Source organism: Sorex araneus, chromosome 8, assembly GCF_027595985.1.
Source record: "Sorex araneus isolate mSorAra2 chromosome 8, mSorAra2.pri, whole genome shotgun sequence".
In the NCBI taxonomy this organism is placed as follows: domain Eukaryota; kingdom Metazoa; phylum Chordata; class Mammalia; order Eulipotyphla; family Soricidae; genus Sorex; species Sorex araneus.
The window spans coordinates 49466593-49494455 of NC_073309.1; the positions used below are offsets into that span (position 1 = coordinate 49466593).

At 58.8% G+C, this 27863-nt stretch overlaps 1 protein-coding gene across 3 annotated transcripts; it reads right to left on the reverse strand.

The window, feature by feature from the left end:
- Nucleotides 1–8: 8 nt before the first annotated feature.
- SYMPK (symplekin scaffold protein) lies at nt 9–27599 on the reverse strand. Of its 3 annotated transcripts, none has more exons than XM_004607721.2 (27): nt 27471–27599; nt 24195–24318; nt 24035–24100; nt 23393–23446; nt 23228–23301; nt 21151–21277; nt 20371–20620; nt 18518–18688; nt 16487–16726; nt 12505–12659; nt 11752–11902; nt 9231–9435; nt 8679–8829; nt 7962–8197; nt 7265–7346; nt 7031–7144; nt 6551–6698; nt 5858–6018; nt 5242–5350; nt 5033–5133; nt 4673–4763; nt 4199–4300; nt 1750–1937; nt 1025–1201; nt 840–935; nt 311–664; nt 9–172 (listed from the first exon to the last, which is right to left on the reverse strand). In XM_004607721.2, the coding sequence occupies exons 2-27, from the start codon at nt 24297–24299 to the stop codon at nt 35–37; spliced, it is 3846 nt and encodes a 1281-aa protein (XP_004607778.1). In that variant the 5' UTR covers nt 24300–24318; nt 27471–27599; the 3' UTR covers nt 9–34. The 3 variants fall into 3 exon arrangements, with proteins under 3 accessions (XP_004607778.1, XP_055001932.1, XP_055001933.1); XM_055145957.1 differs by having other exon boundaries at nt 27459–27599; XM_055145958.1 differs by lacking the exons at nt 21151–21277; nt 24035–24100; nt 24195–24318; nt 27471–27599 and having other exon boundaries at nt 23393–23449.
- Between the last annotated feature and the right edge of the window lie 264 nt (nt 27600–27863).

Sequence of the window (27863 nt, forward strand, 5' to 3'; positions counted from 1 at the left end):
AGCCCCGCCCCCGCCCCGCCCCGCCCCGCCCCCGTCAGCTGTTCCCCTTGGTCTCCAGTTCTCCAGCGTCCTCTGCAGAGGGGCTGGGGGTCTTCGCGGTGTCCTCCCCCGCTGGGGTGAGGGTCTGAGGGCTCCGCTCCTCCTTGGAGGTCAGGCCGCCCGCTGCTGCCTCCTGGTGACAGGCCAGGAAAGGGGGAGTCCAGTTAAAGCAGATTTGCACCTCCCCCCCTGTCGTCCTCCCCTGTGGTGCTCCCCCCACCCACGGCAGTCCTCCCGACCCACCCCCGCGCCCAACCGCCATTCCCCCCACCTTGGGGAGGGGCCCCTCTAGACTGGAGTCCAGCAGGGCGGCTTCAGTGAGCCCCGCGTCGTCATCCATGCTGATGAAGATGGCCGGGGTCTCGCACTCCGGCCCCTCCTCTCGGAAATCCATGGCTTCCTCTGGCTGGGGGGGGCCCGGCCGGGAGGAGGCGGATGAGGTCGAGGCGGACGAGGAGGAGGAGGCTGGGGGCGTGGTGGAGGCCGCTACCCCCATTCCCACCGCCCCCGGTTTCAGCTTCTGCTCCTCCTCCAGCTGCCGCTTTAAGGCCTTCTCCTGGGCCAGCCGCAGGCCGATGAGGTCCTGGGGGGCGCGGGGGGCGGGTGCCGGAGGCTCTAGGTCATCCTGAGGCACAGAGGGGTGGGGATGCAACTTCTCAGAGGGAGGGCCCAGGCATGGCCCTCACCATCTCGCAGCTCACAGAATGTGAGGAGCGAGGCTGAGCCCCCAAGGAGATGGAGAACAGGGTGGGTGGGCCCAGGGTGCTCTTGGCGGGCGAGTCAGGGCGGGGGGCTCTCACCTCTTCCAAGGACCCTGCGGGTGCCTCCTTAGTCTCTGGTTCCTGCTTGCCACTGGCCTCCAGGATGGCCATGATGGAGTTGGGGATGTGTGCTTGCTGCAGGCAGGGCACGGGGCCATGAGTGCCACCTCAGCCCTGCTGACCCTCCCTCAGCCCCCGCCCGGCCCGGCCCGGCTGCAGGGTACCTGGTGCGGGGTGAAGGAGCGGACATGGGCCAGCAGCGGCTCACGCAGCTCAGGGCACTTGTCGAACACGGCGCTCAGCTGCTGCGGCGGCAGCTGCAGAATGACCTGGAAGCTCTGCGGCTTGGTTCGCTGGCAGCACTTGATGAAGCCCTCCCACACTTTGGGGTACTTCCACACCTGGGGGGGGGCGAGTCGGCATGAGGCGGGGCCCCAGCACTGAAGCCCAGAGGCTGCTGGGGGACCCTTGCGTGCCCTGTTTCCCACAGCAGCCTTGGGGTCCCACCTTGCCCTGACTTCCATTTCCAGGCAGTGGGGTCCCCAGGGATGCTTGGCCAAGGGAAAAAAAAAAAAAACAAGTGTCCCCAGGAGCAGGGGACAGGTGGCAGGTCCTTGGAGCAGAATGAGGGGGTCAGCCCTAAGGCAGAGTCCAGCCTGGGGGACTTGCAGAAAACCCGATTTCTGGGCCAGGGCAGTAGCACAGTGGGGAGTGTTTGCCTCGCACACAGCCGACCCCGATTAGATCCCTGGCATCCCGTAGGGTCCCCCGAATACTGCCAAGAATGATTCCTGAGTGCAGAGCCAGGAATAACCCATGAGCATGCTGGATGCCACCCCCCCCCAAAAAAAAAGAACCAAAACCAAAACCACAACCCTGACTCCAAGGCTCTATCAGCTCTGGGCCAGGGGCAGAGGGGCAGGAGACGCCCCCGCCCGGCCCGGGCTACCTGCTTCATGATGAGGCGGGCCAGGATGTTCATGACGAAGCCCCCGAGGCGTGGGTACATGGTGAGGGACTGGATGACGGTGCGCATGAGCAGCATGGGCAGGGGGCTCTGCTCCATCAGCTGCTGCATCACCACGGCCAGCACCTCCGACGTGTACACGTTCCGCTCCGCGAAGCACAGGTTGGTGGCTGCAAGGGGGTGGAGACGTGTCTGTCCCTCTGGCCCTGCTGCCCGGGGGCCGGGGGGGGGCTGGGGAGGGAAGAACAGTCCCAACCCCGGCTGACCCGCCCAGCCCGCCCCAGGGGCCACTCTCAGATGAGTCCTGTGGCCTGGACCCCAAAAGCCAGTGTGTGTGGGGGGGGACACACACGTGCCCTTCGGCGCGCCTGGTGAACAGAGTGGCGGAGACCCCTGCCTTCCTGCCCACCAGCCCAGAGCTTGAACAGGGCACAGGTTCAATGGCCGTGACGAGCCGTGGGGTGTCAGGTCAAAGTGATGTGGAGACAGTCGGTTGGAAGGAAGAGAAGGGCAAGGAGAGGAGGGGGCCAGGGTGGACAAGCCCCCCAGCTTCCTGCCTCTCTCCCTCTGGGAGAGCCAGGGTCCGAAGAGAAAGCCTCTACCAAAGAAGAGCCAGGAGTGGCCAGGCGGTAACCCCATACCCGCGGGCCTGGCAATGGCCCGGGGAGACCCCAGGAACCGCCTCGAGACCCCCTTTTCCCCAAACACCACGTGCGATATGAGCAGATCAACCAAGAAGTCTTTATTGAGCCAGAAGAGACCCCTCCCAAGTCCTGGAAAGGCTGACGCTGGGGGCTGGGGGTGCCCAGGAGGATGGGAAGGGCAGGGGTGTTCCAGCCTCACAGGATGGTAGCAGGCCCAGGGCCGGGGAGGACCCACCCAGATCCCTGCCAGGTCCCCTCGAAGGAAGAGCTGCCCTGTCTAGTGGCCTCCACTCCAGGGTGCCCCCCAGAAGTGTCCCTCCCTCAACAGGTGGCCTGTGGGATCCACACGGCGCGACGCAGAGACCCTGGTCCCAGGTCAGCGCGGATCCAGCCCTGACCCTGAACTCGGATGGGCTGCGTGCTGGTTTGCTTCCCCCAAAGTAAGGCCTGACTTTTGTTGTTGTTTTGGGGCCGTACCTGGCAACGCTCAGGGATCACTCCTGGCAGTGCTTAGGGGATAATATGGGATGCCGGGAATCAAACCTGGATCAGCTACGTGCAAGGCAAGAGCCCTCCCTGCTGTCCTATGGCCCCAACCCCAAGGCCTGACTCTTGACCAGGTGCTCTTTCCCAGCCCCAAGATGGCCCGGGGTCAGCCCTTCAGTTCCAGAAACAGAGGGTCTCCTCTGCTACCTTGCCCCTGCTCTTTGTCCTGTAGTGGGAGGGCTAGGTGTCCCCTTCCTCCAGGAAGCCTTTCCTGATGTTCCATATCCTTGTCAACTGGTGCCTCAGGGCTGCCCTGTCTGGCCTGTGAGCTCTGGGTCACTGCTATGGATGGCCAAGGGGCTGGGGGAGGGCGGGACTGGGTGCTCTCCAACACGACTGTGTCCCTAGCATGACCAAGGGCACTGGGCACTGCCCTAGCTTCTGCACGAACAAGGGGCTAATCACAGAAAAGCACGTCAGGAGAAGAAGGGGCAGAAGGGGGCAAACGCCTGGGCCTGAGGCTGCTGGCACTGTACACTGGGCTGGGTTGGCAGTGCCTGGGCACACGAGGATTACAACCAGGATAGGCTGATGGGGGCAGGCTAGTGCAGTGTGTGTGTTGGGTGGCGGGAGGAGGGCTCAGTTCCAGAGCTGGGGGCCAGGGTTGAAGACCCCAGGGTCTTCTGAGGGCTGGACTGCCAGGGGCCCAACTTTGGGCTCTGGGGTCACTGTGGCCAGGCTTGTATTCAATCAGGTTTATATCACAGACGGGATCAGAGGCCAGAGAGAAAGGACAGCAGGGAAGGGTTGCCTGTGCACATGGCAACATGGTTCAATCACTGGCACCACCAGCTGTGGCCCCCAAACAACAACAAATATATATAAAGCATGAAACTGGAGCCCTCTAAATTTGGGTTCCACCTGGCATTGCTCAGGAGCTGTTCCTGGCTCGGTGCTCAGGGGTCACACACAGTGCTTCACCTACGGGGCCAGCCTACAGGAGGAGGGTGGGGGCGGGGAGGCAGGTCCCCCACCCCATGCGCTTCACCTTCACACCAGGGCGCACCCTGGGGCCCAGATGGCAGCCTGGGGAGCCCCTCCCCGGCCATTTCAGGCTGCTATGAAGCGGGGCTGTGAGAGGAGGCAGACCCCTGGGGCAGTGGTCTGTGAGAGAAGGGAGGGCCCCCAGGAAGTGGAGGGTGTTCCCTGAGGGAGGGAGCCTCGGGGGCACCAGCAGGACAGGCCGTGTCTGTATGTGCGTGTGTGCGGGCCCCTGGGTGCGGGTTCCTGCATGGCCTCACCTTTGATGATGGACTTCATGTCGCACTTGGCCGAGTCAATGTTGTGCAATGCGATGAGCAGCTCTCCGGGGTTCAGGGGGGACAGGGCTGAGTTCCCTTCACCTGCAGGGGGCGGCAGTGCATGCAGACAGCACACCCGCTGCCTGGAGGGCGGGGGTGGGGGGGTGGCAGGACCAAGGAGACTCGTGGGAAAGAGGCAGGAGGCTGAAGCAGATGGACAAGGCCACGGTAACTGAGTCCCTGGAGGCCCTGCCCTCCTCATGGAGCCAGGCACCCCCCAACCTCGCCATGGTGTCCAGGTTATGAGGGAGGGGGTGGGCTCCATGCTCTGGCCTGTGGTTTTCTCAGCCTTTCTTTTCCCACCGCTCAAACCAAAGCCATCTCCAAACGGGGGGGGGGGGGGGGGGGGAGGGCAGGGCCGGGGCCCGGAGGGCCCGAGGCCGGAGCCCCTGTACCGGGGGCCACGACATGTACCATGCTGGGTGCCGAGCAGGCGGTTGAAGACCTCCTTCACCACGATGGGGTTGAGCTTGATGAGCTTCGGGAGTGCCTGGATCACCTCCTTCTGCGGGGGGCAGGGAGGCGGCGTAGCTCAGTCCCCATCCGCTTGCCCCAGGAAGGGGTGCAGGGGAAGACAGGGCGTGCCCAGGCCCCCGGCCTGCGGGGAGGAGCGTGCTGGGTGCGTGTCTGTGTCCATGCGTGTCTGCGTGGATCATGTGCCAGAGAGGAGGCTGGCAGTCATGAAGGGCTGGGGGACCCCAGCTCTGACACCGCACCCTGGGACCTGCCCTGGTATCCTCGTGTGCCCCCCTCCCTCTGGCGGTGGTCGCCCACCTTCTCCAGCCCGTTGAGCACTGGGATGAGGAACCGGACATCTGGCAGCCGCTTGTGGTACAGATCCCGGACCCGCTTCACCAGCTCCGGGGAGGGCGGGACTGCAGGCAGAAGCAGGGGAGGCGGGGGTGAGAGGTGGTTTGTGGGGGGAGCGATGCTGGGGTCTCGGGGGCCCAGAAGCTCTGTCCCCGCCCACCGGGGGTGCACACCTTTGTCTGTGAGGCTGTGCAGGCAGCGCGTGACCAGCGTCTCGGCACCCTTGGGGCAATTCTCCACCAGCAGCAGCAGCTCCGGTGAGTTCATACCCATGCCACGGATCTGCGGGAGACACGGGCAGGGCCGGCCACGTCCTCACCACAGGACCAGGGGACCGTGGGAGGAACCGATGTGAAGTCACCGTTGCCTGTGACAAACCCACCAGGCCAGTGCGCCCTTGGACAGGGCTGTCAGGCTGAGAGGCCGCGTCTGCAGCCTCCTGGGCCTTCCTGCCTCCCATGTCTAGCCCCAGCCACCCCGTTTCCTTTGCTGGAGACAGTCTGGCGGCCTCGGGAGCCCTGGCACAGGGTGGCCTGTCCTGCTGCCTGCAGGGCCCCGGGGCTCCTGTGCGGCATGGACTGGCCATCTCTGCTCTAGGGGCTCAGCGACGGGGACGCAGAGAAGGCGCTGCTGTGATCTTTTACCCACACGTCACGGGGCAGGACAGACCACCTCCCTCTTGGCACGGCAGCAGGTAATGCAGTGGTGCAGGCAAGAGCCAGGTTCAATCGCTGGCACCTTCCTGACTACCACTGCGGGCCCCGCCGTGGCTGCCCTACTGCCACTCACCGGCTGCTCGATGACCCGCAGCACCGTGCGCTTGATGTCGGCGATGGCCTCCGTGTACACAGCCGCCAGCTCGTGGATGAGCCTGTGGTTCTGCGGCAGCAGTGCCAGGTAGAGGTACAGACACTGCTTCACCGTCTCCTCCGTCCAGGGCGCCGCCACCTCTGCGGGCAGGGCAGGGCCGGTCAGGGGCACCCCCTCGCACCCCAGGCAGGTCAGGGGCACCTCCCCTCGTGCCCCAAACAGGAAGTACAGCCCTCAGCGCCATGGGGTCTGGCTCTGCCCCACCTGTTCCCACTCTTTGGGCTCCCCAGTCTGTGCTCCTGGGCAGGTCCTATGTTCACTCTCCCCTCCCAGGGCCGGACCCCTTCCCCTGCCAACTTATGCGACTAGCGCCTCCCCCGGAAGCCTTCCTGGCCTGGCCCAAGCCTTCCCACGGAACAAGAAATGCTGCTGGGGTGGGCCACAATGCCCCATCTCTAATCCTGGGGACCTGCCTTTTGCCGAGGGGAAGGACTGCAATCTTGCCTGCTCTGAAGCCCCCTACAAACCCATCTGGCTCTGACCCCCTATGAATTACCCCAGCCCCCCGCACGCCCCACTTCCAGGATGGTCTCCCTGACCAGCCCCCACAGCCGGGCCAGGCAGCGCCCGGGGCTCCAGGAGATGCGGGGGGCCAAGGAAGCCGCCTCACACCTGTGTCCTTGTCGGCGCCGAAGAGCACGGAGGGCGGGTTGGGGTGCACGAGCAGCTGCAGGTAGTTGAGGGCGAACTTCTCCACGTACTCACGCAGCTGCTCCTTCTCATACATGCGCTTGATGAAGAGCAGCGCCTGCGAGCGCACCTGGGGGGTGGGACACGGCCTGGCTAACGCTGGGGACCCCCTGCCCCGCTGCCCCTGGCAATGCCTCTCCACCCCGGACCGCCATGGACACTGCACAAAAGGCACCCAGGCCCCAGGGGCCTCCCGATCACGCTTGCACACGTGTCTGCTCGTGTTTCTGGTCTCAGGTCCCGAGTGTGCCCCAGAGCTCCCTGCCCCACCCCGCAAGCCAAAGGCTGCATTTTCCCTGTGCCCCTGCAGAGCCAGGCTGGAGAGCTCAGCAGGGAGGCCGGAAGGGCTGGGTGCCGCCTGGCAGAGCGTCAAGGCCGCCTGCGCTGGGGTCACGTGATCACCTTGTCCTTCTCGTGGGAGCTGAGGTCCAGCAGGACGTGCAGGTACTGGAACTGGCGGGACGGGCGCTTGAAGATCAGGTCCCGGAGGGTGGACATGCCCAGGTAGGTACGGCTCTGTGGGGGTGCAGGTGAGAGCTGACCTCAGGCCGCCTGCGGCCCACTTGGGTCCTGGGGTTGCAGGCCGAATTCCCGGGTCCCTGGCGCCTCTCCGCACCCCCGCCTTCCTGCTCTCACCTCATCCTCGCAGTACTTGCGGATCACCTCCAGGGCGCTCTCCGTGATCAGTGGGGCCTCCAGCACCACTTTAGTGAAGACCCTGCCAAGAGGAGGGTGGGGGCTGCAGTAGGTCTGCGAGGGAGCCACCTGGAGGGACTATTCCAGGCATGGTGGCCACTGAAGGCCCCTCGGAGACGATGCCAGCACAGGCAGGGGAGGCATCAGCGGTCCAAAGCAGAGGGGACAGGCCTCTGGGCTTTGCAACGGCAACAGCTGTGGACGGTGTGGGGAGAATGGCAGGAAAAGCTGGAGGGAAGATCATCTCCCCATGAAGCCTCCAAGGTCGGAGCAGGGGTGCTCTGGGAGCCAGGAGTGAAGTGTGCAGAGGCGGGACCACGGATGGGTGGGAGGATAGAGAGATGGGTGGGAGGACAGATGGATGGAAAGATAGACAGATGGGTGATGGATGAGAGTGGGTGGGTGGGTGATGGACAGGTGGATGGATGAATGGGAGAGTGGGTGGGTGGGTGATGGACTGGTGGAGGATGAATGGGAGAGTGGATGGGTGGACAGATGATGGGCAGGTCGACATGGATGGGCGGGTGGAGGGATGAAGGAGGGACGGACAAATAAGATGCCGGGGCGGAGGCAGGCAGAGGGAGAGTGGGAAGGGGGGGCTCCCCCGAGCACAGAGCTCTGGGGGCTGTGCCCTCACCCATCCTTCTGGTCTGGCTTCTCCTGCAGGCCGGAGAGCAGGCGGATGAGGCAGTCCTCATACTTGTCCAGGGTGCCTGCGGCCCCAGCGGCCAGGTAAGCATTGTACTCCTGATAGAGCCAGGCGAAAGCTAGGTCCAGGCGGGCGCGTACATCCTCCAGGATGAAGGACAGGACCTCAGCCTTGAGGCCCGCGTCAAACTGCGTCACTAGGCTGGCCAGGATCTTTATGCGCACCTGCCGGGACAGGAAGCTTGTGGGGCAGGCACCTGCGGCAGTGTCCCTCACCCAGCCCAGGCTAGGGGCAGGGGGCCCTATAGGCCGGGGCGGGGGGGGGGGGGCGGTGAGGAAGCACGTGATGCCCGACAGGCCCCATCTGTGTGTGGGGAGGTGACAGACAGAAAGAAATCACGCCCAAGTCAAACTTGAGTTTCTAGGGCCTTCTGCACACCCCAGGCGGCGTCTTTAAGGCCTTCCCTGATGGGTGCATGGGGGTCCTCCGGGGAGGCAGCTGGGGGTGGGTGAAGGCCCCCTACAGGCTCGGAGACTCCGTGAGGCCTGGCCAGGGTCTGTCGAGCGACGGTGCTCATGTGGGAGCTGCCTCACCAGAAACAAACTTCAGAGACTGAGACGCCAAATGGCCGGCAAGGTCCTTGAACTGGGGGAGGGAAGCGGGATGGGGGGTGGGGGGTGGGGGGGTGGGGGCTCGGGAGCACACCTGGGCCGCCCCGCTGCAGGCCACAGCCTTCTCGGCCCGCAGGATGCGTTTCACAGCCCCCAGCTTCATGGCCTCCACTTGCGCGTCCGTCAGCGGCTTCAGCACGTCGCTCAGACGGAAGATTTTCTTGCGCCCGCCAGCGCCTGCTAGTCTGGAAGCCAGGCCAGGGAAGGGCTTGGCGCATGCCAGGAAGCTCAGGTCGCCCAGGGGACACCGTCCCAACCTCGACCACCCCGTCCCTGGTCCCCTCCTGACACGCAGGAGCACACATGGGCTCTCCCGCCCCCATGGGAACTGGCAGCCCGGCGTAGCGGGGGCGGAAGGGGGCAACGCAGCATCTCCAAGCTAGGGAGCCCCCAGTGGCTTCAGGAAGTGGCCACCTGAGACCCCAGGAGCGATGATCTAGTGCCCCAGCCATCCTGGGGGTCTGACATCACCCCCCACCCCACCCCAGCCTGAGACCTGCACTCTTGGGCAAAGCTCGGGGCAAGAAAGGGCCCCGCTCAGGGTCAGGAGTGGGGCGACGGCAGCCTGACCTGGGCGGGGACTCACCGGGGCTGCGTGACGGGGATGATGGGCTCTGGCCTCCTCTTGGCCTGGGGGGCCTCCTCCTCTAGGGTGGACATGGCGCTCAGCGAGCCCACCACCGAGATGGCCTGGCCCTGCGCCGACAGGCGCCGCTTGATCAGGACACTCTCGGGCTTCACCACCTTCTCCTCCTTGGGCTCCTCGCGGCACTGCTTGGTCTGCTCCACGCCTGGGGAGAGGCGGCCTGGTCACACCCCCGCCCGTCCCCGCGGGTGCCCGGCTCGCTGCGTCTCCTGAGTGCAGAACTCACTCAGCACCTCTCTAGAGAGGCCCAGGGTGACGCGGGTCCCCCATCCTCGTGCAATGACTGAGGCGCTGACTAGACAGGCCTGGCCTCGCTTCCCCGGCAAGGGAAGAGACATTTCTTTTTCTTTTTTTTTGCTTTTTGGGTCACATCTGGTGATGCAGAGGGGTTACTCCTGGCTCTGCACTCAGGAATCACCCCTGGCGGTGCTCAGGGGACCATATGGGATGCTGGGAATCGAACCCGGGTCGGCCGCGTGCAAGGCAAACACTCTACCTGCTGTGCTATCACACCAGCCCCTCATTTCTTATTATTTTTAGTTTGGGGTCACACCCGGCTATGCTCAGGGCTTACTCCTGGTTCTGTGCTCAGGGAGCTATCTGGGAAACCCAGAATCGAACCCTGGTCAGCCACATGAAAGCAAGTGCCCTTGCCCTCTCCAAAAAAAAAAAAAAAACATTTTTTTCCAGCTCACACCCAGCAATGCTCTCGTGGCCTGGAGTTGCTCCTGGCTCTGCACTCAGGAATTACTCCTGGCAGTGCCTGGGGGACTACCTGGGATGCTGGGGATTAAACCTGGGTCCGGCTGCGTGCAAGGCAAAAGCCCTACCTGCTGTGCTATCACTCCCGCCCCAAAATGAGCCATTTTTAACAGCAGCAAGCTCATCTGTGCATCTGAATCTTGGGCCAATTGGGGCCTGTTCTGGCCTCACTTCCTTCCTGTGCCTCCCTGCTACCCCCTTGCTACTGGCTGGCATCTTGTGCTGTCACCCCACTCCTCACCCCTACTTATATGATTTTCACCCGCCCAGCAGAGGAAAACTGCACTACTTCAATACCCACAACTCTTCTGTTCTGGAGACGGAGGCTCGGGCGTCGCAGAAACCCCCCGGCACAAGCTCCTCAGCAGCTCTGCTCAAGGCATGAAAATCGGGGGTCAGTGGGACAGGGCAGGGGCAAGGCACTGGCCGTGCCTGCAGTGCTCCCAGTGTGAGCCCAGGTCACTCCAGGAATGACCCCTGAGCACTGCCGTGTGTGGCCCAAACACACTCCCCTCAAAAAAAAAGAAGTTGGGGTGCGGGAGCAAAGGTACAGCAGGAGGGAACTCGTCCTGCACATGGCCATCCCCAGCTCCATCCCAGACCCCCACGTGGTCCGAGCCCAGCCAGGAGTGAGCCCTGAGCACAGCCAGGTGTGGCCCAACAGCCAAGCGTGGGGGCCAACCCGCCGATCTGTCAACAGAAGTGTGGGTTCACAAAGGAACTACTAAGACTAATAAAAATAAAAGAAATGCAGCACAGATGAACCTCACAAATGTCTGCTCAGCGAACAGCCAGACCCCCACAGGACTCCTGACCAAACTGACCAAACTGCTTTGGGGTGGTGGAGGGGGTCTCTCCCCGGGATGCCCATGATGACCCAGATGGGTTCACAGGGTGAGCTCAATGCGTGCAACTTACACCTCAGCAGTACCATGAAGGTGGGAAAGCAGTGCAGCTCAGAAAGGTTAAGTAAGTTGACCAAAGTCACACAGCTATTTATCGGTTGATGCCATTTTTCTTTTCTTTCTTTTTGTGCAGTGTTGGGGATGGAACCCTGGGCCTCATACACACAGCAGGTCAACTGTAGCTCTGAGCCCTGGACCCAACCCCTAGCAATTGTTTTCTTCTACTTTTTTCTTTTTAAGTAAAGCAGATTTTATTTGGAGGTTTCAAAGGAGAGGAGGAGAGAAAGTGGGAGAGAGTGGAGAGTAATGTGCTCAAGAGAGAACCCCCGCTTCTTCAAGGGCGGAGAGAGCCCCTACACACATCCCCGCATTAGACAGGAAAGCATGAAAGTACACATCTCAAGAGGGGAGATGTGGGCGACACGTGTGCTCGGGCGCCAGCCACAGTGCTCGGCCACATGGGCGCAAGCAGCACATGGGCTCAGCAGCATACGTGCCTCGGTTTGGTTTTATTGTTTTTTGGGTCACACCAGGAGATGCTCAGGGAGTTACTCCTGGCTCTGCACTCAGGAACCACTCCTGGTGGTGCTTGGGCGACCATATGGGATGCTGGGAATTGAACCTGGGTTGGCCGAATGCAAGGCAAACACCCTCCCCGCCGTCGGCCCCTGCCACCTGTTTTTTCTTCATGCCCTCTGCCCCAGGTGTGCTGGGATGTCAAACGGCAGGGTGTGAGCCAGCAGCTCTCCAGAGCCTGGACCTGGTTCCCGCTGTGCCACCGCCGGGACACTCACCTGGGCCCAGACCGGCCGCCGTCATCTGCGTGGCCATGAGCCGGGCCAGGTGCTTGATTTGGGCTTCGGTGCCCGCCGACTCCACAGGGGTGTAGATGGCTTGGAAGGAAGCGGGCATGGCCTCGGGCAGGTACACCATGCTGATGAGGACCTGCAGAGCCGGGGGGCGGGAGGCTTGGGCCCGTGCTCAGGGCACAGGCTGCTGGCAGGGCTGGAGGCCCCACGCGTGAGGGCGCAGGGTGGAATCTGGTGCCGGAGGGGAGGGGGACAAGGAGCCTCAGAACGGAAGGTGCCCGCATGGCTGGGGGTGGCCCTGGGGAGCACGTGGAGGGCGGTGCAGGGAAGAGTCCCACAAGGAACCAGGAAGGGACTTTGGGAAAAAATTCACCTTTCTCTGAACACGTGGCCGTTAGGAGCTGAAAAGGAGACTGCAAACACTCTCCGGGTGTGGAACAAAATAGGAAAAAACTAAATGAAACCACGCTAATCAAAACATGTGGGACATGGCTAAAGTGGGATTTTGATGGAAAATTAGCTCCGAAAGGAGAGGAGGGGATGGGTCTGGACAGGCTCAGTCCCCCAGCACCGTCAGGGGAAGGAAGGGCCCAAGAAGGGGTGTCCCTGGATGAGGGGAGGCCTGCGGTGACCCTCGCTCTGAGGTCCAGGCTGTCCTGGGAGACTGGTATCATCTGGAGGAGGAAAAGATGGTGGCGCCCGTGTCCTGCCCTGTGGGAGACGCCCCCCGCTGCTCACCAGGTTGGCCACATTATCGGGCGTCAGCAGAGGCTGCAGGAACTCAGCGGTGATGTCGGTGTCTGACTGGCCTGAGATCTGGGCTGAAGCCTTTGACGTCCCGGAGGGGCCTGGCTCCAGGTCCTTGTCCTCATCGTCCTCTCCCAGGTTGGGCTCTGCAAGGCAAAGGAGGATGCTCTGGGCCTGCCCCCTCCTCCTGGGAATGCAGGCATCTCTCAGCCACCAGGAGCGGCAGAGACAGAAAGCGCTGAGCTGGGCTGTGGCCCTGGGCCTGCCTGGAGCGCCCTGAGAGCCTGGCGCCTACAGCTGGCCCGGTTTTCCCCTGGGAACCAGGCACTGGTCTAGTAGGAGCCCATGAGACTGGAAGAGGAGGAAAGGCTGATGGTTGGAGGCCAGGAAAGATGTCAGAACACTGGGGCGCAACCCCCAGCACTACAAGGTCCTACACTGGGGCAGAACTATCCTTGAATGCCACCTCCACACACAAAAAATAAAAGAGACAAAAAATGTGTTAAGAATTTCAAAGCTGGTCAAAGACAAGGTTGGCAAAACCCTCCATGATATTGAAGCTACAGGTATCTTCAAAGATGATACACAACTGACCAACCAATTGGAAACAGAGATAAACAAATGGGACTATATTAAACTAAGAAGCTTCTGCACCGCAAAGATACAGTGACCAAAATACAAAGGCAATCTACAGAATGGGAAAGGATATTCACCCAATATCCATCTGATAAGGGGTTGATATCAAGGGTATATACAGCACTGGTTGAACGCTACAAGAAGAAAACATCCAACCCCATCAGAAAATGGGGAGAAGAAATGAACAGAAACTTTTCTAAGGAAGAGATACGAATAGCCAAAAGGCACATGAAAAAATGCTCTGCATCACTAATCATCAGGGAGATGCAGATCAAAACAACTATGTGATACCACCTCACACCACAGAGACTGGCACACATGCAAAAGAACAAAAGCAACCACTGTTGGAGAGGATGTGGGGAAAAAGGGACCCTTCTACACTGCTGATGGGAATGCCGACTGGTTCAGCCCTTTTGGAAAACAATATGGACGCTTTTCAAAAAATTAGAAATTGAGCTTCCATTTGATCCACCAATACCACTTCTGGGAATATACCCCGGAGAAACAAAAAGGTACAGTCGAAATGACATCTGCACTTATATGTTCATCGAGGCACTGTTTACAATAGCCAGAATCTGGAAAAAACCCCAGTGCCCGAGAACAGATGACTGGTTAAAGAAACTTTGGTACATCTATACAATGGAATACTATGCAGCTGTAAGAAAAGATGAAGTCATGAACTTTGCATTTAAGTGGATCAACATGGAAAGTATCATGCTAAGTAAAATGAGTCATAAAGAGAGGGACAGACATAGAAAGACTGCACTCATCTGTGGGATATAAAATAACTGAGTAGGAGACTAACACCCAAGAATACCAGTATATAATACCAGGAGGTTGGCTCCATGGCTTGGAAGCTGGCCTCACATGCTGGGGGAAAAGGCAGCCCAGATAGAGAAGGGAACACCAATTAAAATGTGGTTGGGGATCTCGCGCAAGAAGAGAGAAGCGTGCTGAAAGTAGACTAGAGACTGAACACGATGGCCACTCAATACCCCTATCGCAAACCACAACACCCAAAAGGAGAGAAAACAAAATGGAATGCCCTGCCACAGAGGCAGGGTGGGTGGGGGTGGGGGACAGGAGTGGAGGGTGGGAGGGATACTGGGTTCATTGGTAGTGGAGAATGGACACTGGTAGAGGGATACAATCTTGAACATTGTATGAGGGAAACACAAGGATGAAGATGGGTAAATTTGTACCTGTACCCTCATGGTGACTCACTTATTAAAAATAATTTAAAAAATTAAAAAATAACATAGAAAAAAAAATTTCAAAACTGGGGCTGGAGCGATAGCACAGCGGATAGGGCATTTGCCTTGCACACGGCCGACCCGGGTTCAATTCCCCAGCATCCCATATGGTCCCCCTTCACTCCCCCTGAGGAATTACACCAGGAATAATTCCTGAGTGCAGAACTAGGAGTAAAGCAAAAAAGCACTGTAGCACTGTCGTCCCATTGTTCATCGATTTATTCAATGGGCACTAGTAACGTCTCCATTGTGAGACTTGTTGCTACTGTTTTTGGCATACTGATTTTTTTTTGCGGGGGGGGCTTTTTTTAGGGTCACACCCGGCGATGCTCAGGGCTAACTCATGGCTCTGCACTCAGGAATCACTCCTGGTGTTGCTCGGGGGACCACATGGGATGCTGGGAATTGAACCTGGGTTGGCCGAGTGCCAGGCAAATGCCCTATCCGCTGTGCTATCACTCCAGCCCCCGTTTTTGGCATATTGAAACACCACAGGTAGCTTGCCAGGCTCTGCCGTGTGGGCGGGATACTCTCAGTAGCTTGCCGGGCTCTCTGAGAGGGACGGAGGAATCAGACCCGGGTCGGAAAAAAAAAAGAATTTCAAAGCTTTGCTATTTATAACGTTGTCATTTGGAGGGTGGGGGTGGAGGGTGGGGGTGTAGGGTGCAGTTTGGGCCAAACCCGGCAACGCTCAGGGGTTACTCCTGGCTTTGTACTCAGATGCTCAGGGATCCTACAGATGCCAGAGATTGAACCCAGGTCAGCTGCATGCAAGGCAAAAGCCATCCCTGCTGTACTATCGCTCCAGGCCCAAAATCTCAACTTTGAGCCAACTCTGCCTCACTGGGGAAAGGTCAAAAAATAAAAGAGTCAGCAGTGAGGGTATGGGTGGAGGCGTAGTATGGGAAATATTAGCAAGTATAGAACTGCCACACCAAGAAAAGGTCTGAAATACAAAGATGTTCCCTCAAGCACCAACGCTTCCTGAGGTCAGCTGGGGAGTTTCACCCCTAACCCAACTCTATGCCCCGTATTTACTAAAACTAAAGAAAAAAAGAGGGGCTGGAGCAATAGCACAGCGGGTAGGGCGTTTGCCTTGCACGTGGCCGACCCGGGTTCGGTTCCCAGCATCCCATATGGTCCCCTGAGCACCGCCAGGGGTGATTCCTGAGTGCAGAGCCAGGAATGACCCCTGTGCATCGCCAGGTGTGGCCCAAAAAGAAAAAAAAAAAATTGGGGCCAGGAGACAGCACAGTGGGTAAAGCCTTGCCTGTGGCCAATTGTTTCAACCCTCAGCATCCCATAGGGCTCCCCCTGCCCCACAAGGAGTGATCCCTGAGCACAGAGCCAGGAGTGTGCCCTGAGTACTGCCAGGTACTCCCCCAACACACACACACACACACACACACACACACACACACACACACACCCTACTTATAAATGGAACAAAGAAGAGAAACTCAACATCCACAGGATTTTCAGAAGGAAAACATAATTGAAGCATGGTTCGTTTGGGGGGAGAGCAAAGTAGGAGATTCTTCTCTAGCCATTCCGACCCGTGGATCCTGAATTACTCACCATTATTTTCTTTTCTTTTCTTTTTTTTTTTTTGTCATCACACCCGGCAATGCACAGGGATTATTCCTGGCTCTGCACTCAGGAGTTACCCCTGGCGGTGCTCAAGGGACCATATGGGATGCTGGGAATCAAACCTGGGTCGGCCACGTGCAAGGCAGACGCCCTACCCACTGTGCTATTGCTCCAGCCCCACCAGTATTTTCTTTTCCTTTTCTTCTCTTCTTTTCCCTCTTTGGGTGACTGACACCCAGTGCTCAGGGGGGACCATACCATAGAGGGTACTGGATATCAAACCCAGGTCAGCCGTGTGCAAGGCAAACGCCCTCCCCCACTGTACTCTGGTTCTAGCCCCTTCACTATTATTTTCAAGTCTCTCTTGTAACCCTGTGCTGGTCTCCCTGACTGTCGCTGGATTTACACCGGGTGACTTGTCATGTCCGTGACGGGAGTGACAGTCCTGGTCGACGCAGCCCACAGTGGCGCCGCGCCGCCCGGCCCTCACTCACCCAACTTCATCTTCTTGAGCGCAGAGTCTGAGTCGTCTCGGGGCCGCTTACGGGCATCCTTCCCGCTGGGCATGTTGCGGGCGATCTCGGCCTGCGGGGTGCCCAGGTCCACCAGCAAGGTGGTGATCTGGGCCTGGAACTCCAGGGAGGCGGGGTGCTTCAGGACGCTCAGCAGGTGCAGCTTGAGATTCTTGCGCACACTGCTCACCTGGGACTTGCCCAGTGTGGGGGGCAGATTGGCTGTGAGGAGAGAAGCAGGGCTGGGAGCTGGGTTCTGACCGCAAGGGCCCTGCTGGCTCCCCCTCGGCTGCCACCCTGCCCTGCCCCACCACCGCAGAGAGCAGAGAGCAGGCTGGACCCTGGGGCCTTCCACTGTCCATCGGGACCAGCGCCCCAGGCTGGGAACCCACAAGGTTTCCGTCTATCTTGGTGCCCCGTGTAAACAGAAAACTCACCCTCCCTTCTACTCGATATCAAGTCTCATTTCCCTTCATCTCTGGTCGGGAAATTCCACTGTGCCAACCCATGGACAGGCTCAAGTCACTGCTTTCACTTCTGGAATGTTCCAAGTGAACCACGGCAACAGTTTGGCATTGGGCTCCCAGCACTGGAACGACCCCCCTAACGACTAACAGTCACCTGGACAAGCACGCCCACCCTGTTCCAGACAGTAAGAGGATGCCTGTAACTCTGCCTGCCCCGAGTCCTGACCCCCTTCCTCCGCCAACATTACCCTCATTCTCTGGGGAGGAAACCGCCCTGGCTCAACCTAAGCCCAACTGAGCAAGAGCCTCTGGGCCCGTAAGAACGTGGCAATTCCTTTGGCTACTGTGATTGGCTTAGAGGATGGCTCCTAATCTCTTCTCAGCCAATCAGAAACAATGAGCACCCACCCTCGGACCTTATGGTTGTCTAGGGGATGGAGCAGCCTGGACTTCTTCAGGGCCATCTCTGGGCCCTCAAGGAAAGAGACAGACACAGAAGCCAATCTGGAGAACAGCCACAAGCCCATACCTCCACCCCAGACTATTCTATTTCCACACACGCAGCAAGGGAGAGAAAACAGAGTAAAGAATCTTCAGCGCCGGGGCTACCACGACAGCAGGGAGGGTGCTCGCCTCGAATGAGGCTGACCCAGGTTCAATCCCCAGCATCCCATATGCTGCCCCAAGCAGCACTGGAAGTGATTCCTGAGTGCAGAGCATCACCAGGTGAGGCAAAACAAAACAAAACAAAACACCAAAAGACCAACATACAAAAAAAGAATCTTCAGGGCTGGAGCGATAGCATAGTGGGTAGGGTGTTTGCTTTGTACACGGCTGACCCGGGTTCGATTACCAGCATCCCATATGGTCCCTTGAGCACCGCCAGGAATAATTCCTGAGTGCAGAGTCAGGAGTAACCCCTGTGTATTACCGGGAGTGACCCAAAAAAGGAAAAAAAAAAAAAAACTTCACACTGCGTAACCCTCAACATTTTGCTTGTCTGTTTCACCTACCCTTACTGCTTTTTTGTGGGAGAAGGATAATGGGGGCAGGGGGATTGGGTTGGGGCCACCCCTGACGATGCTCAGGGCCTACTCCCAGCTTGGGGCTTGCAGGGTCGTTCCCAGCATGTTGGGGGACCACGTGGCACCCAGGAGTCCTCGTCTCCTGCATGCAAGGCCTGCCTGCAGCCGCTGAGCTCTCTTACTGGACAGAGAGCTGAACATCTTACTCACTTTGAGGGGTTGGGAGCCAAACTGCCTCTGTTCAGAGTCTCCTATGCAATGTCAGAGATTCGACCAAATCACGCACCTTCCACCCACCAATGAGGGCAAGATTTCCGAACACCACCCCCAAAATACACCCACACGTGAAAGCCGTCAGCATCTGCCTCCCACTTAAGACCCCGTCAAGACAATCCTTTCTGGCAGACTGCTGGGCTCTGGTGGGGGTCCCTTGGGATCTACCACGAGTCTCCCATTTCCTTAGGCACAAGCAACCAGGCAGCGCAGAGGAAAGGCTGGGGGAAGGGAGTCCCCCGACTTACCATGCAGGGTTTCGTAGGCCTGGATCACCTCTGACATAAACATGGGCCTCTGGCGGGCGATGTTGGCCAGGGAGCCCAGCGCTGTGGTCAGGTTGATGGAAGAGATGGCCGGGTGCACCATGAACTTCAGCAGCTGCTCCAGGGCGGCCTTGCCCTCTTCCCACAGTGCATCTGGGGAGGAGAGAGTTGATTAGCAGGAAGCCCCCCACAAGCCACGACACAGTGACTCTGGCACTGGTGGAGGGTATCAAAACCTAGTGATGGGGCTGGAGCGATAGCACAGCGGGCAGGGCGTTTGCCTTGCACGCAGCCAACCCAAGTTTGACCCCTGGCATCTCAAGAGTGATTCCTCAAGAGTGCAAAGCCAGGAGTAACCCCTGAGTATCACTGGGTGTGACACCACCCTCAAAAAAATGGTGATGAGGCTGGAGTTATAGCACAGGAGGTAAGGCACTGGCCTTGCATGCTGTCGACCCCAATTCAGTCCTGAGCACAGCACCAGGAGTAAGCCCTGAGCACCACCAAGTAGGGCCCCCAAACCAAAAATAAGTAGGAGCTAAAGAGATAGTATAAGCCAGGAGGGTGCTCATCCAACACACAGCTGACCCAAGTTTGATCCCTGGCATCCCTGAGCACAGCCAAGAGTTATTCCTGAGTGCAGAGCTAGGAGTAACCCTTGAGCATCGCTGGGTGTGCCCCCCAAAACCAAAATAAATAAAAAAATCTCAAACTCTAGAATTCAAAGGACTTCATTCCTTCCTCCTCTACCCAGTCTCCATAACTCCTAACATGCTAGTGAATCTTATTATTTAGTATCAGCAAAAGCATGACAAATGCTGAATTATTTTAAACCATCAATGAAGAGTAAATAGAATGTTTGATAAATTCAAAATCACGGAGTCCTTTTTGTTTAGCAAATGAGCTCCTTATTTGTGGGGTGGTTTGGGGACCACTCCCGACAATGCTCAGGGTTGCTCCCAGCAGTCCTGGGGGACCCTGTGGCACCCAGGGACTGAACAGGGTCTTCCTGCATGCAGAGTCTGTGCTCAACCTGACCCGGCCTGGGCAAGATCCCATGAGCTTACAGGGCTGAGCCAGGCTCTGCGTGCCCGAGGTGTGGGTTTGCTCCCCAGAACACAGAACTGGGAGAATCCCTGGAGCATCGGGGTGGCGGGAGGGGGGAGCCAAAAACTAACACCAAAATGATGTGGTTTGGGGCTCACAGGTCACTAAGCATAAAACTACTACCCCTGTGTGCAGCTCACCCCACAGCTTGCCCAGGGAACGACTTCCTCTGCCAGCCATCCCTGCATCCATGCCCATGCCCACCCCAACATCAGAGGCCACAATGATGACCCCTCGGGCAGGGATGAGGCTCGGCGGTGGAGCTCTTCTTCCCCTGCACGTTTGAGACCCTAGGTTTGATCACCTGCATCAAACCCCACCCACCCCCAAAAAGGAAAGGAAACAGACTCCAATTTGACAGTCAGGAAAGAGAGAGACGCCCCCCACCCCACAACCCGGCCTAAAGGTAGCGCAGGGAATCTAGCCTGTCCCCCCACTCCAGCAGAGGGAGGTGGCTTGCCCGGGAGCCCTGTCACGTACTTCGGGCCGTCATGCCGGTATGCAGAGTCCATGGCAGCAGACGATCCAGGATACAAGCATCGACTGAGGGCTCCCACCCCCCCATGCCCCCAGGAGAAGGGGGGGTTCCTCTCCTCTCCTGGCTCCAGACAAAGTTCCCCAAGCAGCTGCTGCTCTGAGCACACACTCGGCTCAGGGGGGCCGCCAGATCTGAATCCAGGCAAGACAGGAAAGGGAGGGGTGCAGGTTGGGGGGAGGGCGGCACTCACTGTACTGGATATAGGGGTGGTCCCGGGGGATGCGGTCCAGGCTGATGTCATGCTCTTGCCTCCGGGGCACCTCCGAGTCAGCCATGCGTGGTGAGAGGGTGACGATGAGGCCCTCCACGAACTTAATGGCATGAGTGCGGATGCCATCATTGTCCGAGTCCAGCAGCAAAATGATGTCCCCCGCCATGGCCGACACCATGTCCCAGCAGGCCTCCTGGAGCTCGCTGATGACACGCGACTTCACCATCCACTGTAGGGGGGGCGGCAAATGCCAGGTGGGATGCACAGTCAGTGGCTGACCTTGTGACCCAGAGTCAGAGGAGGGGCAAGAGCCCATTTACTGGGGGCTGACTCTGATTAATCCCCACCTTGTGCTGGGTGACACTGGGGACAGATCCCAGGGTGAACAAGACAGACCTTGTCGGGTGTCAGGAGGCCTGTGGCCCAGAGGGGCAGCCAGCACTCCAGTGCCCATGACCACTGTGGGGGTCATTTCACCCGGGGCTGAAGACCCTCATTCCAGGGTGCTGTTTGCTCCCTATTTGGGGAGGGGGCGCTTTGGGTCCCACCCGGCAGGTCTCAGGGGACCCTATGCCACTGGCAGGGCTGAAGCCAGACTTGGCTGTCGAGCAAGGCAAGCGCTGGCCCCCGGTGGCCCCCTGCGGCCCCTCTCCAGCAACCCCCTGCCAGCGTGCCCGAGCAGCAGGGGTCTCCCACTGCACTGCGGGCTCCCGGGAGCAGCGAGGCCCAGGCCAGGGGGCGGGCAGGCTGCGGGCCCACCTGCAGGGCCACCCTGTAGAGCTGCGTCATGGTGAGGATGGCCTTCTTCACCACATTCACGTTCTCGTCCCGCAGAAGCATGTTGAGGTTCGCGATCAATTTCAGTAGCAACTCAATGTCGCGCTTACTGGGGGGCGGAGGGGAGAGTGGGGTCGCATGAGCAGAGCGATCAGGCTCCAGGTCAGGAGCCCCAAAGAGGAAGCAAGGGCAGGGAGGGCCTGCCCTTCTGGCTGGCCAGCACGCCTGTAAGCCCAGAGCTCCAGCTGGCACCCTGGGCCCATGTCCTGGCACTGGGGTGAGCAGGAGGGGCTCGCGCGGGGGGCAGTGAGGTAGAGGCTGTGGGGGGGGTCAGGGCTCTTGCATGCCCTGGGGGACAGGCTGCAAAGGGGGGTCCTGATGGGGGCTGTGGTGACGAGCCCCGAGTGGCTCTTGAGGGGAGGAAGGGGCCCTGGGGGCTGCTGAGGGCTGGAGGCAGGGGAGGGCGAGGCACAGCAGGGGAGGGGTCGTGCTTCCTGCAGGGATGTGTGTGAAAATTCGAGAAGCAGATGGTGAAGACATCACATGTCTTGAACCATTCGTGTCCCAAAGGCCGGCTGTACAGATGGGCAGGTGCTAAGAACTGGGGCACAGGTTTTGGGTGAGGTACCCACAAGCACCCAGCCAGAGCCTTCCCAGCACCGCTGGGTGCTGCCCTAAAACCAAGAGGAAGGGGGGAAAAAGAATAAAATTTTAAAGGATCACTCTTTTTTATTATTAAAAAAAAAAAAAAAAAAAAAAAAGTTCACTGAGCCACACCCGGTGGTGCTCAGGGCTGACTCCTGGCTCTGCACTCAGGGATCACACCTGGCAGGAACTGGGGGACCACACAGGCTCCTGGGGATTGAACCTGGGTCAGTTGCATGCAAAGTTAGTGCCTCACCCCTGTGCTATCTCCCTTCTCCTCTCCCAATTTATTTTTAACTTAAACTTTATTTTAGGGCTGGAGTGATAGCACAGCGGGTAGGGCATTTGCCTTGCACTCAGCCGACCTGGGTTCAAATCCCAGCATCCCATATGGTCCCCTGAGCACCGCCAGGAGTAATTCCTGAGTGCATGAGCCAGAAGTAACCCCTGAGCATCGCCGCGTGTGACCCAAAAAGCAAAAAAACAAAAAAACAAACAAACAAAAAAAAAACACCTATTTTAGGTTAATTTTTTTGTTGTTTTGGGCCACACCTGGTGATGCTCAGGGATTACACCTGGCAGGGCTGGGGGGGACCTTATGGGGTGCTGGGGATCGGACCTGGGTCAGCCGAGTGCAAGGCAAACACCTTACCGCTCGCTTGCTCCCTCCCTCCCTAAAAATTCATTTTAAATATCACAGGGGAGGAGCGACAGGACTGCAGGTGGGATTTCGCCTCTCATGCAGCTGCCAACCTGAGTTTGATCCCTGGCACCACATGTGGTCCCCTGAGCCCACCAGGAGTGATCCCTGAGTTCAGAGCCAGGAGAAAGCCCTGAGCAGCATCAGGTGTGGGGAAAAAAAAAAAAAATCAAGAGCACATTAGCAGAAGGGAACGGGGGGGGGGGGGGGCAGAGAGATAGATAGAGAGGGAGAGAGAGAGAGAGTGTATGTCCCAGATGTAGGGGTGTAAGTGTGTGTCTGAGGTAGGAGTGTGTGTGTTTATCTAGGTTGGGTGTGTATGTGTTTATGTATGTATCTGAGGTAGGGGTGTGTCTGAGGTAGAGGTGTGAGGGTGTCTGAAGTAGGGGGGTGTGTCTGAGGTAGGAGTGTGTGTGGTGTGAGGTAGGAATGTGAGTCTGAGGTAGGGGTGTGTGTGTGTGTGTGTGTGTTTCTGAGGTAGGGGAGTCTGAAGTAGGGGTGTGTGTGTGTGTCTGAGGTAGGGGTTTGTGTGTGTTGCTGAGACAAAAACCCAGAGCACACACTGCCCCAAGTCACATCCCTTGCATGGATATGCACGCGCAGAGGTGGGGGCGGGCAGGAAGAATGCCTGCATCACCCTCATGGGTGAGACTGTGTCTACAGGTCACCATAGCGCCAGGCAGGCAGGCAGGGGCGCTCAGTGGCCGGCCGTACCAGGCCTCCTCGATGAAGCCGATGACAAACTTCCGCACTTCAATCGACTTGTCAGCCTGGAAAGCAATGATCTCCTGCCAAAAGCAGGGGAGGGGAGGGTCAGGCGGGAGCTGCGAGCACCGTACCACCCCCCATCCACCCCTGCACCACTTCCCCTCCACTCACATCAAGGAAGTTGTCCAACAAGGTGGGGTCTTTGTTGATGATCAATTCCTGGACCTGGGAGGCGAAGGAGCCGGGGGTGAGGGTCGGCAGGTGGAGGGGACACACGAGCCATGCAGGAGTGGGGACAAGAGGACACACCCCAGCTCACTCTTCCTCCCAAGCAGGACTGCCAGAAGGCTCCCCCAGGGTACCAGTCTTGTTCCAGCCCGCACTCACAGAGCCACTTCCAGGCCCAGTAAGAGCCTCAGTGGCAGCAAGTGGTGGACAGTGGCTCTGGGAGCCGCGACACGGGTGACAGGGCAGAGTGTTGGGCGTCCTGTGGCGCCGGCGCTCCATATGCATCTCTGCTGAGCCCAGAGCTGGCCCCACCATCAGGGGGAGGCCCACAGGCTAGGGGGCCCCGCTGCAGGAAGGTCCTACCCGGGACTGGGCCCCAAGGCTACACACTGAGCCGATGGGGGACCTGCTCGACCTCATCTTTCTGGTTTCTGGGCCCGACCTGACCATGCTGGGGGACCCTGTGGGGCTGGGGCTGGAACCCAGACCTCCCGGATGCAATGCCTCTGCTCAGCCTCCCGAAGTGCTGTCTGAGCCACAGCTGGTGGGCCCACAGGGGCCGGCTGGACACGGGCCAGCCCTCACCTGCTTGAGCACCGTGATCTTGGAATCATTGGTGATCAGTGCTGCCTGGTTCAGGAGGTCCACCACCTGCAAAGGGGCCGAGGGAGGTGAGGAGGCCCGTCTTGCCAACCCCACGCCCCCCCTCCCCCTCACCCCAAAGCGCCCCACTCCCCACACTCACTCGCTCAGAGGTGGTCATGCCGTCAATGCCCGGCCCCTCCTCCTGCGTGAAAAACTGGGATGCCACGCTCCGGCGCGTGACACTGTCCCCGCTGCTGCCCGCCATGGCTGCCGGCCAGCTCTCCCTAGAGAAAACCGTGGATCCAGCTCAGGGCTCAGCAGAGAGCAAGGCCGGCCTGCACCCGCGCCCCTGCTTCCCAGCCCAAGGGGCTGTGTTGGGTCTTTTGCAACCCCTTCCCACCCCTGGGTCTCAGGCTGGGTGAGTGGGAAGGTGTCGGGTTCACTCCCAGACTGGAGGACTTAATGCAGGAGGTTGCCCAGTGGTCTCAGCGTGTGTCCCCAGCAGGTCACGTGCCCACGTGCAGCTCCCAGAAACACCAGGGTGAGCCACGCGCACGGCACACCCCAGGCCATCAGAGGGAAATCCTCGGGAAACCCAGTCTGCTCTTGCCATTTTCGGCAATACCAAAATGCCGTCCTCTCTTTTCGGCCTTGTTCCTTTATCTCTTTTAGCTGGGTGCTAGCCTTACACACGGCCAGCTCGGGTTCGACATCCTCTGAGCCCCACCAGGAGTGATCCCTGAGCACAGCCGGGTACAGTTTAAAAAAAAAAAATTAAATGAAATGACCACCACAGCCTTTTGCATCAGAGTTATAATTTAACCGTTTTTCCCTAAAGTTTTAAGTAACAGTCACAGAACAGACTCAGGCAAGAAGTGGACAGAAATGTTAGGGTCCCCCACACCTCCAGACTACTGAGTGGGCTGTCAGAATCCAGCTGGGAGGCAGAGCTGCCTTTCCTATGTTTGTGGGGAAACACTTGAAAGATACTACAAAAGCTGGGGACAAGCCTTGGAAGCAGGTGAAAACAGAGGAAGGAGAGTCCAGCGGGCAGGGCACACTGCCTTACGCATGGTCCACCTGAGTTCAATCTCCAGCACCCTATGGGGTCCCCTGAGTACCTTCAGGAGTGATCCCTGAGCAACAAGCTAGGAGTCAACTGGGTGTGGCCAAAACACTTAAAGTAAAATATTCATTGCAATTATTCAAGAATGATCCAATGATTATCCCTGCAGCACCCCAATAGCCTTCCCTGATCACCCTATTTCAAGGGTCAGTTTCCTCTCCCTCTTCTGTTGACCCCCATCCCCAGTGCATATTCGACACAGAGAACAAACTCCGCAAAATCTGAGAGGGAGGGGTGCTGGTAGGGGTGTATGTTGTCTAGACCCCCGGCATGAAGCAGGTCAGGGTGTTTGCTCGAAATCATTAAGTACCCAGGAGGCTTCTGCCACTGCTGAACTCAGCATCTCTGCTGGTTTTCAAGCTTGAAACACATGAGCTAGAACTGTAGAGCTAAAGGGGACATAGTACCCTCTTCCAAGGCTGGAAGCTAGGGGTCAATCACCCCCACCCCCCACCATCCCAAGGTTCTCTTAAGTACCATTTCCATGGCTCAAAATGCAAAAAAAGAGAGTGGCAAGAAATAAATAGTACAGTGGTTAAGGTGTCTGTCTTGCACGTGTTGGACCCTGGTTTAGGCCAGGAATGATCTCTGAGCAGAGCCAGGTGTGGCCCCAAAAGTTAAAAAAAAAATGAACAGAAACACTCATATTGGGACCAGAGAAAGAGTACAGCAGGCAGGGCACTTGCTTTGCACGTGGCCAACATGGGTTTAATTCCTGGCATCAAATATGGTTTTGAGCTCACCAGGCGTACTTACTGAGAGCGAGGGGCCAGGAGTAAGCCCTGAGCATCACCAGGTGTGGCCCAAAAACAAACAAACAAACAAACAAACAAAACACTAGTGTTTATAAAAAAAACCTTTAAGGTTTTGAAAAAAGAAATTTTGTTTGGGTTTGTCTTTTGGGTCACACCTGATGGTGCTGGGAACTGAATAGGGGTTATCCACATGCAAGCACTATCCAGCCGGAAGTCACATCTTAATTCATTGTAACCTCACATCATCGCTCTTTGGACTTATCTACTAGTTTCAGAAGGGGCCTCCCAAGCTGCCCTAACAGGCAGTTGGTTTAGTGTGGCACTCAGTGAATCACTGGTACTAAAGGCCACCAAGGGTTAGGGCTACCCCTAGATGTACTGAATATAAGGCCCACCTCTGGGAATACAGCAGTTACTATTTTTTGGTGCTCAGCACTGACTCCTGGCTCTGGGGTGTCAGGGTTCACTCTTGGCAGGGCTTGGGGGGGGGGGGAGCCATGTGAGGTGCCCAGGATTAAGCCCTGATCGGCCACGTGCAAGCCAAGCACCCAACCAGTACGGACTAGCTACAATCACTTCATAGGTGTGAGGGCCACAAAGCTAAAACCCCCCAGGCTCACTGCTAGTGTCCTGCAAATTTAGCAGTATGGGGGTGTGGGAGAGCACTGAGATTTTCCTCCTTCCTTCTCGACCCCGCTTTTTCACATCTGAACAGCATTTTGGTCCTAGGATGGAGCTCCAGTTTCTTTTCCGCCACGCCAGACTCCCTATAGAGGTACATCTGGGGCGCCCGGGAGCTGTTGCTCTGACTCCGGATCACTCCCCTTCCCACCGGTGGATTCCGGTCCAGGTTGCATAGCTCAACTGCCATGCGGCAGGCAGACTCTCCTGGGGGGGGGAAATTTTCTTATTCTGTTCGTCCCACAAAGAGCAAAGTGCGGACGTCTTCGGTGGCAGGAGCCGGGCTGAGAACACAGCTGGAGGAGCCCCGCCACGCACGCAGCGCCGGGCCCGCGCAGCCCTCGGTTCCTGCAGGTCCATCAACAAATGAGAGGTCACGTGACGTGAAGGACAGGCCGCGGAGCCAATGAGAGTGAGGCTTCCCGAAACAGGGCGGGAAAGCTGGGCCTCGCGGAGGAAGTGACGTTAGCGCCGAGCCCCAAAAGATGAATGGGAGCTAGGCCGGCAGATGGGGCGAAAGGCTGTGGCGGGCCGGGAGGGCGGCGTGGGCTTCACTCGTGCGGCGGGAAGGCGCCAAGAAGGGTCAGCGCAACCCAAAAGGCAGTGCAGCCTGCGAGGCCGGGAAGGCGCCGAGAGGCCCAGCCGGCCCCCGCCAACGCGGGGGCGGACGCGCCATGGGAGCCACCTCGGTACTTCAGCCGGAGGGCCACGGAGAGGGGGTCCGGGACAGGGAAGAGAGTGGGGTACCGAGCGACACTTGGCGGCCATCTCCCGCCCTTTCGGAGCCTCTTCTTAAGACTCTCCTCCCGTCGTTCCCGGGCCCCGCGCTGCACTGTGCACCCCCGCCTCCCGTCCCGCTCACCGCGGCTCTGACCTCGGACCCTCGCGCCCCCTCAGCAGCGCCTCTTCACAGACGCTGCCGCCGCCATCTTCCGCTCGCCGCCGGGACACCGCGCACACGCCACTTACGCAGGGCCGCCGGGAAATGGAGTCCACACCGCGGCCCGACCACGCCCCTACCTTTGCCGCGCGGGTGGCCTTCCAGTCTCCAGAAATCGGCGGGACCATCCTCCATTTCCGCCCCGCAAGCGCCGCCTGCTGGGCAATGTAGTCCTCCCGGCGCGGCGCTGGCGCGCGAGGCTTCTGGGAAATGGAGTCCTCGTGGCCCTGGGCCGGGCGGGGCCAAGAGGCTTCTGGGAAATGAAGTTCAGGGTATGCCGAGCCCCTGGACGGCTTCGTTCAGAGAGAATGAAAGATTGGGATGTTG

Bases quoted from the DNA above. Each gene is read 5' to 3' on its own strand.
- SYMPK (XM_004607721.2), bottom strand. From the start codon at position 24,299: ATGGCGGGCAGCAGCGGGGACAGTGTCACGCGCCGGAGCGTGGCATCC. The intron at 5,134-5,241 runs GTGTGCACCCCC...TTCTGCCTGCAG, and splicing joins GCACAGCCTCACAGACAAAG to TCCCGCCCTCCCCGGAGCTG. The intron at 1,938-4,198 runs GTGAGGCCATGC...ACCCCCTTGCAG, and splicing joins CATGAAGTCCATCATCAAAG to CCACCAACCTGTGCTTCGCG.